Source organism: Panulirus ornatus, chromosome 51 (genome assembly GCF_036320965.1).
Source record: "Panulirus ornatus isolate Po-2019 chromosome 51, ASM3632096v1, whole genome shotgun sequence".
Classification (NCBI taxonomy): Eukaryota; Metazoa; Arthropoda; class Malacostraca; order Decapoda; family Palinuridae; genus Panulirus; species Panulirus ornatus.
In genome coordinates this window covers 5,405,430-5,417,455 of record NC_092274.1, presented here as the reverse complement: position 1 = coordinate 5,417,455, position 12,026 = coordinate 5,405,430, and the positions used below count along the sequence as shown (strand labels likewise).

The 12,026-nt window shown below is 41.3% G+C and overlaps 1 protein-coding gene across 3 annotated transcripts in view; it reads left to right on the top strand.

The window, feature by feature from the left end:
• Nucleotides 1–10,870, top strand: part of LOC139764870 (uncharacterized) — a 74,527-nt gene extending 63,657 nt beyond the window's left edge. For all 3 annotated transcript variants that reach the window (XM_071691899.1, XM_071691898.1, XM_071691901.1), the window contains exons 22-26: nucleotides 3,729–3,830; nucleotides 5,106–5,247; nucleotides 5,716–5,975; nucleotides 8,663–8,906; nucleotides 10,387–10,870. In XM_071691899.1, coding sequence (XP_071548000.1) covers nucleotides 3,729–3,830; nucleotides 5,106–5,247; nucleotides 5,716–5,975; nucleotides 8,663–8,906; nucleotides 10,387–10,632 — 994 coding nt within the window. In that variant the 3' untranslated portion in view covers nucleotides 10,633–10,870. The remainder of the gene's footprint in view (nucleotides 1–3,728; nucleotides 3,831–5,105; nucleotides 5,248–5,715; nucleotides 5,976–8,662; nucleotides 8,907–10,386) is intronic.
• The last annotated feature ends 1,156 nt before the right edge of the window (nucleotides 10,871–12,026 follow it).

Here is a 12,026-nt window from a genome sequence, read left to right as displayed (position 1 = left end):
CGATAGCGAGGTAGCGTTAAGAACAGAGGACTGGGCCTTTGAGGGAATATCCTCACCTGGCCCTCTTCTCTGTTCCTTCTTTTGGGGGGGGGGGGGAACGAGAGGGGAGGATTTCCAGCCCCCAGCTCCCTTCCCTTTTAGTCGCCTTCTACGACACGCAGGGAATACATGGGAAGTATTCTTTCTCCCCTATCCCCAGGGAATACTCAGATATATACATATATACACATGTACATAATTCATACTGTCTGCCCTTAATCATTCCCGTCGCCACCCTGCCACATGAAATGACAGCCCCCTACCCCTGCATGTGCGCGAGGTAGCGCTAGGAAAAGACAACAAAGGCCACATTCATTCACACTCAGTCTCTAGCTGTCATGTATAATGCACCGAAACCACAGCTCCCTTTTCACATCCAGGCCCCACAAAACTTTCCATGGTTTACCCCAGACGCTTCGCATGCCCTGGTTCAATCCATTGACAGCACATCGATCCCGGTATACCACATTGTTCTAATTCACTCCATTCCTTGCACGCCTTTCACCCTCCTGCATGTTCAGGCCCTGATCACTCAAAATCTTTTTCACTCCATCTTTCCACCTCCAGTTTGGTCTCCCACTTCTCCTCATTCCCTCCACCTCTGACACATATATCCTCTTGGTCAATCTTTCCTCACTCATTCTCTCCATGTGACCAAACCATTTCAAAACACCCTCTTCTGCTCTCAATCACACTTTTTTTTATTACCACACTCTTTCATTACTTACTCGATTAAACCACCTCACACCACATATTGTCCTCAAACATCTCATTTCCAGCACATCCACCCTCCTCCGCACAACTGATATACACAAGTACTTATACACATGTAAATAGGAGAGATGGTCAACGGGCATTATTAGATTATGTATTAATTGAAAGGCATGTAAAAGAGAGACTTTTTGATGTACATTTGCTGAGAGGGGCAGCGGGTGGGATGTCTGATCACTATTTTGTGGAGGCAAGGGTGAAGATTTGTGGAGGTTTCTGAAAAAGAGGAAACAATGTCGGGGAGAAGAAAGTGTTGAGAGTAAGTGAGCTTGGAAAGGAGACTTGTGTGAAGAAATACCAGGAGAGATTGAGTGTAGAATGTCAAAAGGTGAGAGCAGATGAATTGAGGGGAGGGGATGAAGAGTGGGAGGTATCTAGAAAGCAGTGATGGCATGTGCAAGAGATGCATGTGACATGCAAAAGGTAGGAGGTGGGCAGATTAGAAGTAGTGAGTGGTGGATGAAGTAAAGTTCCTGGTGAAAAAAAAGAGAGGCATTTGGGTAGAAGTATTACGAGGAAGGAGTGCAAATAATTAGATGATGTATAAGAGAAAGTAGCAGGAGGTCAGGAGGAAGGTACAGGGGCTGAAAAAGAAGGCAAATGAGAGTTGGGTTGAGAGTATCATAAAGTTTAGGGAGAATAAAAGGATGTTTTGGAAGGAGGTAGATAATGTGCGAAAGATAAGAGAACAAATAGGAACATTGATGAAGGGGGCAAGAAGGGAAGTGATAACAAGTAGTGATGGAATGAGTATTTTGAAGAATTGTTAAATGTGTTTAATGATAGAGTAGCAGGTGTAGGGTGCTTTTGTTGGGGTGGTATGCAAAGTTTGAGAGCAATGGTTTGGTGAGGAAAGAAGAGGTGATGAAAGCCTTTGCAGAAGATGAAATGCAGCAAGGAGGTATTGCCGTTGCACTTATTGTTGATTGGTTGTAAGATTATTCATTGTATGTATGGATTGTGGTGAAGTGCTTGTGGATTGGCAGAATGCATGTATAGTCCATCATATAAAAGCAAAGGGGATAAAGGTGAGTGTTCAAACTACAGAGGCATAATTTTGTTGAGATACCTGGAAAATTGTATGGAAGGGTAATGATTGAGAGGGTGAAGTCATGTACATTGCATCAGATTGGGAAGGAACAGCATGGCTTCAGAAGTGGTTGAGGATGGGGATCAGATGTTTACTTTGAAGAATGTGTGTGAGAATTACTTGGAAAAACAGATGGATTTGTATGTGGCATTTATGGATATGGAGAAGGCATATGATAGGGTTGATAGAGATGCTTTATGGAAGGTCTGAAGAATATAAGCTAAGAGAAGCAATGAGAAGTTTTTATCAAGGGTGTAAGGTGTGTGTACGAGTAGGAAGAGAGGAGAGAGAATGGTTCCCAGGTAAGGTTGGTCTGTGGCTGGGGTGTGTGATGTCAACATGGTTGTTTACTTTGTTTATGGATGGGATGGTGAGGAAGGGAAATGGAATTCTTGAAGAGGGGTGAGTATGCAGTGTGCTGGGGATGAGAGGGCCTGGGCCTGGTAAGTGAGTCGGTTGTTGTTAGCCAATGGTACAGCACTGATGGCTGATTCGAGTGAGAAAGTGCAGAAGTTGGTGACTGGGTTTGGAAAAGAGTGTGAAAGGAGAAAGTTGAGAGTGAATATAGTTAAAAGCAAGGTTATTAGATTCATCAGGGTTGAGGGACAAGAGTTGGGATGTAAGTTTGAATGGAGAGAAAATTGTAGAAAGTTAAGTGTTTTTGTTCTATGGGAGTAGACTTGGCAGTGAATGGAACCATGGAAGCAGAAGTGAGTCATAGAGTGGGGAGGTGGCTAAGGTTCTGGGAGCAGTGAAGAATGTGTTTCCGGAAGGAGAGAATGTTATCTTGGAGGGCAAAAATGGGTGTGTTTGAAAGAATAGTTGTTCCAACAATATTGTATGGTTGCAAGGCATGGGCTATAGATAGGGTTGTGCAAAGGAGGTTGAATGTATTGGAAATGAAATGTTTGAGGACAACATTTGGTGTGAGGTAGTGTGATCAAGTAAGTAATGAAAGGGTAAGAGACATGTCTGAATTTTTTTTTTTCTTTATGTTGAAGGCTTCAGTCATAGACAATAGTCCACAACAAGGCTGGGCCTTAATTGAAATATAGAGAGAATTATAAAACATAAAAAGAAAGACAAGGGAAGGTACTTATGAATTTTTGAGAAAGTAAAAGACCTGTCTTTTGAAGTGTGCTAGGTCATAGTTATTGGGAAAGACAGGAGGGGTAGAGAGTTTTTTATTTTGCATTCATACTCACACCCATAACTTACCTGTTCCTCAACCTTCTAAACCGTATAACCTTGCTTTTGTTTACGTTTACTCTAAGCTTCCTCCTTTCACACACTCATCAAAACTCAGTCACCAAGTCCTGTGGTTTCCCAGTGCTGTATCATATACAAACAACAAATGACTCATTTCCCTGGCCTTCTTATCCCCAACAGTTTGCATACTCACCCCTCTTTCTAGCATTCATATATAGTATTTACATAGATATATTTTGTGTTATCCCTGGGGATAGAGGAGAAAGAATACTTCCCACGTATTCCTTGTGTGTCGTAGAAGGCAACTAAAAGGGAAGGGAGTGGGGGGCTGGAAATCCTCCCCTCTCATTTTTTTTTTTTTTTTAATTTTCCAAAAGAAGGAACAGAGAAGGGGGCCAGGAGAGGATATTCCCTCAAAGGCCCAGTCCTCTGTTCTTAACGCTACCTCGCTAATGCGGGAAATGGCGAATAGTATGATAAAAAAAAAGTGTATATGTATATATTTTTCTGATACACTGTTTGCATAGCTATATTTGTGGGTGCATGCACGTGCATATATGTGAAGTTGTGTGGCTGGATATTTACTATTTATTGTAGATAATAATTTTGCTTTCTGCAGAGAGGAGAGAGAGGATAAGGAGGCCCGTGAGAGAGCCGATAACATACTGTTCCAGAGAATGCTGTCCATCTTTTACTGGCCTGCTATGATGACAATGCTTTCGTAAGTCCAGTTTCTAAAAGATTGCTGTACTATTTGTCTATCTATCTATCAATCTGTCTATATCTTTGATGCCTGTTCCCACCTGGAACTCCCTCAAGAGGGTGGTCATGACAATAGAGTCTCCATAATTAATGGATTCCAGTGCCACTTCTTAGCATTTAGTGCCTCTTCCTTAATAGGCCATTGGCAAAGGACAACTCTAGCGTAGTATTTGCAGAGGCTTCTACCTAATATTTCTACCTACTGTTTTTAACTGATGTTTCTGTTTAATGCTCCTGCCTAAATGTTCCTAACTTCTGCTTCTATTTATTGCTCCTACCATTTTACCAAAAGGCAGAGCTAGTGCATAGTGCTCACCATAGGAAAATCTAGAGTTACGATGAATGAGCTATGTGAGTTAAGTGCTGTCAAATGTTATGTATGACAAGAAGAGATTGTATGTTTGTGGACAGAATGCCAATAGTCCACTTGTGGGTGAGGCTGAAAGAACAGATAGTTATCTGGGTCAAATGAGTGCAGCTTGACAGCCACTATAGTGCTGGCTCTCTTTGCAGCCGTCACTAACCCTCCAGATATCCAGCTGGGTAGTACCAGTAATATTCCTCCCTAGTCATTAGCTGCCTACTAACTACTGCCTACACTACATAGTATGTATTTATTAATTTGTTGATTTATCATTACTCCATGACCAATGTCTCTCAGAGTCCTGGTGTAACCCAGAACATCTTTCTAAAGGCTCTTGCAGCCCAAGGTTGTGCTACTTCCTTTAGCTGGAAAATGGTGAGCCATGTGTATTAGGCAAGACCATAGGTCATAAAGTGTGGGGATGATGTGTTTGTTTTTATGTTGGAGAGTGAGGGGGCATGTGAGCAGTAAGTGTTTGGTGTCTTTGTTTGGTTGTTGCATCAAGGGTTGTATTAAATCGGTGTTTATGTTGATGTAGGGATGGATGATGCCCAGAGTATAGATAGAAAAGTATAACTCATGTTTGTTTAGGAAGTGTGATTTCTGATGGATGTATGTCTGGTGGGGTGGTGTTTAAGACTGAATTAAGAAGGCAGTTGCTTAGTGTGTCAGTTCATTTCAGTGTATGTTATGTTGATTAAGGATGATAAGATGTGAAAATAGAGGTTGTTAGAGAGAGGCAGGAGTAAGCTTTTTATTTCTGCTTGGGGGATGGTGGTTAGTTATGGACTGGTGTGGTTGGAAAGGATTTAGTTCTGTTGCATCTCCATTGTGGTTGAATATCAGTACGGGTAACTCTTCTTCCTATAGTCCTCCTCAGGATCGTGTGAGGAAAATTACAAGGATAGCTGCCAGTAGTGAAAACGCTAAGAAGCTACCTCAAGAAGATGATATAGTAAAGCAAGAGAAGCCAAAACGGTCAATGCTCACCAAAGATGAACTTGATATTAAGGTTTGTTGTTTTTATTTTTCCCTGTCTCATGGGGCCCCATGAATCTAAAACTCTCACCTTGTATGGTAGAAATAGGTAATTACACTTAAGTTGCCAAAATATGCAATATAAGCAGTTCTCAATTTCTCTCAAGACAAATATGTAAAGAAGAAGCCTTTGCTAGTTTGTAATTAATACTGGAAATTGCTTAAGCAGTGTTTCCAAAGCTCATGATACTAATCAGAAATACTTGTCTTATGATTAGAATACTACTATTTCCTGTTTTCACTTTTTGTTCCATGATGCAGAGGCAAATGACTGAATAGATGGTAGAGCCATCTGCATGTTCATATTTGAAGGATTTTAGTCTGAATGTTCATACTTTCGGTTCATGTCCATTTTTCATTTGGACTGACTTAGGATAGTCTTATTTGATAGTACTGCAACTTTTTCTGTTTCACTTATACCTGTTCTTCTATACTTATCCAGGAACAAGAGGAGTATATTCATCAGTTATCAAAGAAACATTTTATGTATGAGGCATGGATGAACTATCGAAGATGCATGAAGGCATCTACAACTTCTACTGCCTCTTCGGGAGAAGAAAGGCATGTTGCAAATGTGAAAGTAGAACCTATGGAAACTGACTTTCAGCAAGCAGAATTTGCCGAAGCATTGAGGACGCAAGAGGATGAAGAAACACACAATTCTGAAATGGAAGTAGATGTAACAGCAAAAGTTAATCCAAGGTAGGACTAATAAAGGATGACACGAATGGTAGAGATGGAAATGGGGAAAAGTAACACGAGAAGTAGGACTTAAGTGTTAGGGGAGAACAAAGGAGTGAAGAAAGCTGAGGAAAAGGGAAGGAGGTAGGAGGGGAGAACACCAAGGGAAGAAAGCTGTGGATGAGGGAAGGAAGTGGGAAAGGAGAACAAGAGAAGAAATATGTGGACAATGGAAGAAAGTAGGAGGGGATAACAGCAAGGGAAGGAAGACCACAGGAAAGAGAAAGAACTGTGGGAAAAGGAGAAGGAAGAGTAGTGAACACAGAAGGAAAGAAGTGGAAGGAGAGAGCAGCAAGAGGAGACCTCTGGAAGAGGGAAGGTATGAAGAGGGAAAAGTAGGTGAAGGGAGAGCAGCAGGAAAGGGAAGGAAGTGAAAGGGGGGTTAAAGGAGATTATGGTGAAAGGTAAAGGAACTCTCATAGCCCAATCCCCTGCAGCAAGTGCCTTAAAACTTTTCCCATCGGCTGGATTATGTGATATTTGAAAATGATTGAAGGTATACCATAGCTTGGCATGGCAGTAGTAATGATCTCACATACTGTGTGATTTGGGTTTATTTCTACGGTCAGAAAAGCTGAGCAGTGTGGGAGGCATTACCCACAGATGCTTGATATTTTCTCTCTGCTTGTGTATCCCAGGACTTACCCATACTATTGATACTTTGTAACAATACAATGTTTTTGTAATAGAATGTTTGAGGGAATGTAATGGAGCTATGTATCGATCACATTTTTTTTTCTGTATAAGGTCGTATTTTAACATCTTTATTTTGAAGAGGATTTTTCCAAAAATGTTTTCACATTTTGAATGATTTCTTATCCCTGGGAATAGGAGAGAAAGAGTGCTACCCATGTATCTTGTGTGTACCATTGAAGATGACTAAAAGGAAGGGAACGGGAGCAAGAATGGGTTATTTCTTTCCAAAGGGAGGAATAGAGGAAGGAACCAAATGAGAATTTGGTTTTCCTTAAGGCTTGGTTATCTGTTTCTGATGTTACTTCATTAATGCAGGAAAAATAAAAGGTACAAAAGAGAAATAGTGAAAAATATCATAATTGAAATTGTATGGAAACGTTGATTTTTCCATTTTGTGTATTTAGGACTTCATCATTTATGGAGACTTGCCGTGGCCACCCCCTTGAGGGAGTTCCTGAAGGTTACAGGTGTCAAGTGATAGATAGATAGGCTGACAGTGAAAGTATTTTGCTAAAATGTAAGGGAGCTTACATAAAAACACAGCCTCCCTTGAGATGATGTGCAAGAATATGTTTCTTAGCTTATGAATTTTGCTCAGATTGACGGGACAAAAATGTAGGTATGAAAAAAGTTAATGAGCATAATTTTGTAGAACTGATGAGTAACTAAGAAGTAACTCTGAACTTTATTGTTGTTTTATAAATGATGTGAATAAGAGCAAGGTTATTAGGTACAGTAGGGTTGAGGGTCAAGTCAATTGGGAGGTGAGTTTGAATGGAGAAAAACTGGAGGAAGTGAAGTGTTTTAGATATCTGGGAGTGGATCTGGCAGCGGATGGAACCATGGAAGCGGAAGTGGATCATAGGGTGGGGGAGGGGGTGAAAATTCTGGGAGCCTTGAAGAATGTGTGGAAGTTGAGAACATTATCTCGGAAAGCAAAAATGGGTATGTTTGAAGGAATAGTGGTTCCAACAATGTTGTATGGTTGCGAGGCGTGGGCTATGGATAGAGTTGTGCGCAGGAGGATGGATGTGCTGGAAATGAGATGTTTGAGGACAATGTGTGGTGTGAGGTGGTTTGATCGAGTAAGTAACGTAAGGGTAAGAGAGATGTGTGGAAATAAAAAGAGCGTGGTTGAGAGAGCAGAAGAGGGTGTTTTGAAATGGTTTGGGCACATGGAGAGAATGAGTGAGGAAAGATTGACCAAGAGGATATATGTGTCGGAGGTGGAGGGAACGAGGAGAAGAGGGAGACCAAATTGGAGGTGGAAAGATGGAGTGAAAAAGATTTTGTGTGATCGGGGCCTGAACATGCAGGAGGGTGAAAGGAGGGCAAGGAATAGAGTGAATTGGATCGTTGGTATACCGGGGTTGACGTGCTGTCAGTGGATTGAATCGGGGCATGTGAAGCGTCTGGGGTAAACCATGGAAAGCTGTGTAGGTATGTATATTTGCGTGTGTGGATGTATGTGTATACATGTGTATGGGGGTGGGTTGGGCCATTTCTTTCGTCTGTTTCCTTGCGCTACCTCGCAAACGCGGGAGACAGCGACAAAAAAAAAAAAAAGAAAATGATTTTGTCATGTGTATAGTAACTGTTTTTGGCACTGTGACCACATGCACTTATTTTACAAACACTTGAGGACTATTCCCTTTCCTAAGGAAATTCATATCAGCAAAAGAGGTGTAGATGTCTGCGGACAGACTTTTGTCAGTTGTGTATCGAGAAGACTTTTCATGATATAGTCACATTACAAATCGTATTACAGACATAGTTTTTATAGTTTTACATGGTTGTTATATTCAGCCATCTGTCAAACCAAGACCCCCATATTTTTCCTGTCCTTGCTTGGGAGTGATAGTGAGGATCGCAGTAGTATTGTTGATCACAGTTATATGAGTTCACTTTAGATTTACTAAATATTGAATGAAAAATTCACATCCATCATTCAGCAAAGGACGAGGTAGAATTCGTGGACGACCTCGAGGCAGTTGTCGTACACATGGCCGTGGACGTCCTCGTGGAAGGTCCCGTGGACGTGGTCGAGGGCAGAGGTCTTTAACTTCCATCTTACAACCCCTTGAAGTGAATCCTGAGGATATCATTTCACCCTCAACAGGAGAGAGAACAGGGGTAGCAATATTCCGCCGTAGACAAAACCTAACCAGCCTCCGAAGGTCACTTGTCATGAAAAAAGTGAGTTTTTCCTTCACAATTTTGCTTACATCTTTCTTGGTATATTTTTCATATTTTCTGTGATAACTTGGACCACAGAAGAGAGAAGAGTCTGTTGTCGGTGTCCCTGGTCTATTCTTGTTAACTTTAACAACACTCATATTTTGGTGTATATGATCTCAGGTAAAGTTGCCCACATTCCTCCTTGATACAGCAGTTTGTGCATTTTATGAGATGTTGCAGATGTGTGGTCAGACACCAACCACTTGATAGTTGCCAGACAGGTGTTAAGTAAGTAGCCAATCTCCAGGAATGTTGATATTTCCTGTTTGGTTATACTTTTCATTAAAATTATGAAATATAAAGTTATTGCCTGTTAGCTACTATATGCTGGACTGTGATTGAGTTTGGCAGGTGGTGTGACATAAGAGACATTATGAAGGGATGGGGTCCCCTGTGCCGGGTCAGGAGGAGGGGAAATACTGTTTGCCAGTTAACGAAGGTTATCCTACCTCCATGCTATCATGTTAATGACAAGTCTTTCCTGTTCCTGTGATTGCTGATATTAAGATTACAGAATATGAGGGTATTGGCTCTAGGGATATATTGGGTTAGAGGACAACTGTTGGATTGTGTGAAAGCTTTCTGTTGAGAAGCAAATGCATGTTGTAAGAGTGGATGGAAGTTGAGGGAAAGTTTCAGTATACATTTGGGTGTGAGGCAGAGCTGTGTGATGTCACTGAAGATTTTCAACATATATATATATGGATGAAGTGACGAGGGATGAAGCAAAACTAGGGAAAAGGAGTGTAGAGATTCATTTTGGTAGTGAAGTATTGAAGTATGGTGGCTTGTGACAATCCTGTTTGTGGATGATAGTGTTATTTGCTGAGAGTGAAAAGGAGTTGCTGAAGGTTGTAAATGTGTTGTAAGATGTGTATAAGCAAAGATGAAAGTAAAGTAATATTGTTGGAAAGGAAACAGTGAAAATGGGAGAAGAAAGTGTACTGAACTATGTTATAAATATGGGAGAAAGACTGAAAGAGGTGATAGAATTTAAGTATTTGGGGGCTATCTTGTATAATTTTGGTGATATGAATGGAGAGATAAGAGAGAGAGAGCAGGATAGGGTAGAAGAGTCATTGGGTCCCTTAATAGAATACTGAAGGGTAAAGGTATAAGTATGAAAATGTAGAAAGGATTAAGGCACATCATAGTCCTCCTAACTCTGACCTTTGCAGCAAAACACTGGCAGAATGAGTCACAGAGATCAAGATGACAAGATGATTTTTTTTTTGTGACTGTTTTAGAAGAGTAGAAACCTCGCCTTTACTAAATTATTTCTCTTGGGTGGTCTGATTATAAGTGTTAGCTACACTTCTCATTTGCACTTTATGTACATGGGAGTCAGGAGATAAAGAAGGAAATAGGTAGACATTAGATGGTGGTATTTAAGTAAATTCAGCATATTTATTGGTCAACTTAAATCCGTATCTCACAGATATGGGAGGGTCGGCGTGATGGCTCGCTTCCTCCACGCACAAGTGAAAGGATCAAGAGGCATTATCAACCAAGAGCATCACGCACTAGAGATAGGGTGCGCAAGGAACTACTAAAGCCTCCAAAGACCCCTAACCCCTGGGACCTTCCCCTTGATGGCCCCATGAAAGTTCAGCCCCAAGTGCCACTTGACCGTCAGGCTCTAAAGGCATCAAATCCAGCACAGACCATGAAGAAGAATGAATAAGATGAGAAACTATCATTATTTTCTAAACCAGTGCTTACAGAAGTATCTCCAAAGAGTTCATTAGTTAGTTTCAGTTATGTATTCAGTCAAATCTCAAAAGAATATTACGGATGCTTTGTTTCCATATTGCATTTCTCTACTATTTGAGTAGGTGACCATACATTGTATAGTTTTGTGAATTGCTCATTATAAGAGTCCCAGTTGGAAATAAATGCAAATTGCGATTTTAACACTTTTATATATTGTTTTCATTTCTATTATATTATGATTATAATTAATCATTGTTTCCCGGATCAGCGAGGTAGCACCAGTAAACAGATGAAGAATGGCCCATCCACTCATATACAAACACACACACACACACACACACACACACACACACACACACACACATATATTTTTTTTTTTTTTTTTTTTTGCCGCTGTCTCCCGCGTTTGCGAGGTAGCGCAAGGAAACAGACGAAAGAAATGGCCCAACCCACCCCCATACACATGCCTTGATTCAATCCACTGACAGCACGTCAACCCCAGTATACCACATCGCTCCAATTCACTCTATTCTTTGCCCTCCTTTCACCCTCCTGCATGTTCAGGCCCCGATCACACAAAATCTTTTTCACTCCATCTTTCCACCTCCAATTTGGTCTCCCTCTTCTCCTCGTTCCCTCCACCTCCGACACATATATCCTCTTGGTCAATCTTTCCTCACTCATTCTCTCCATGTGACCAAACCATTTCAAAACACCCTCTTCTGCTCTCTCAACCACGCTCTTTTTATTTCCACACATCTCTCTTACCCTTACGTTACTTACTCGATCAAACCACCTCACACCACACATTGTCCTCAAACATCTCATTTCCAGCACATCCATCCTCCTGCGCACAACTCTATCCATAGTCCACGCCTCGCAACCATACAACATTGTTGGAACCACTATTCCTTCAAACATACCCATTTTTGCTTTCCGAGATAATGTTCTCGACTTCCACACATTCTTCAAGGCTCCCAGAATTTTCGCCCCCTCCCCCACCCTATGACCCACTTCCGCTTCCATGGTTCCATCCGCTGCCAGATCCACTCCCAGATATCTAAAACACTTCACTTCCTCCAGTTTTTCTCCATTCAAACTCACCTCCCAATTGAATTGACCCTCAACCCTACTGTACCTAATAACCTTGCTCTTATTCACATTTACTCTTAACTTTCTTCTTCCACACACTTTACCAAACTCAGTCACCAGCTTCTGCAGTTTCTCACCTGAATCAGCCACCAGCGCTGTATCATCAGCGAACAACAACTGACTCACTTCCCAAGCTCTCTCATCCCCAACAGACTTCATACTTGCCCCTCTTTCCAAAACTCTTGCATTCACCTCCCTAACAACCCCATCCAT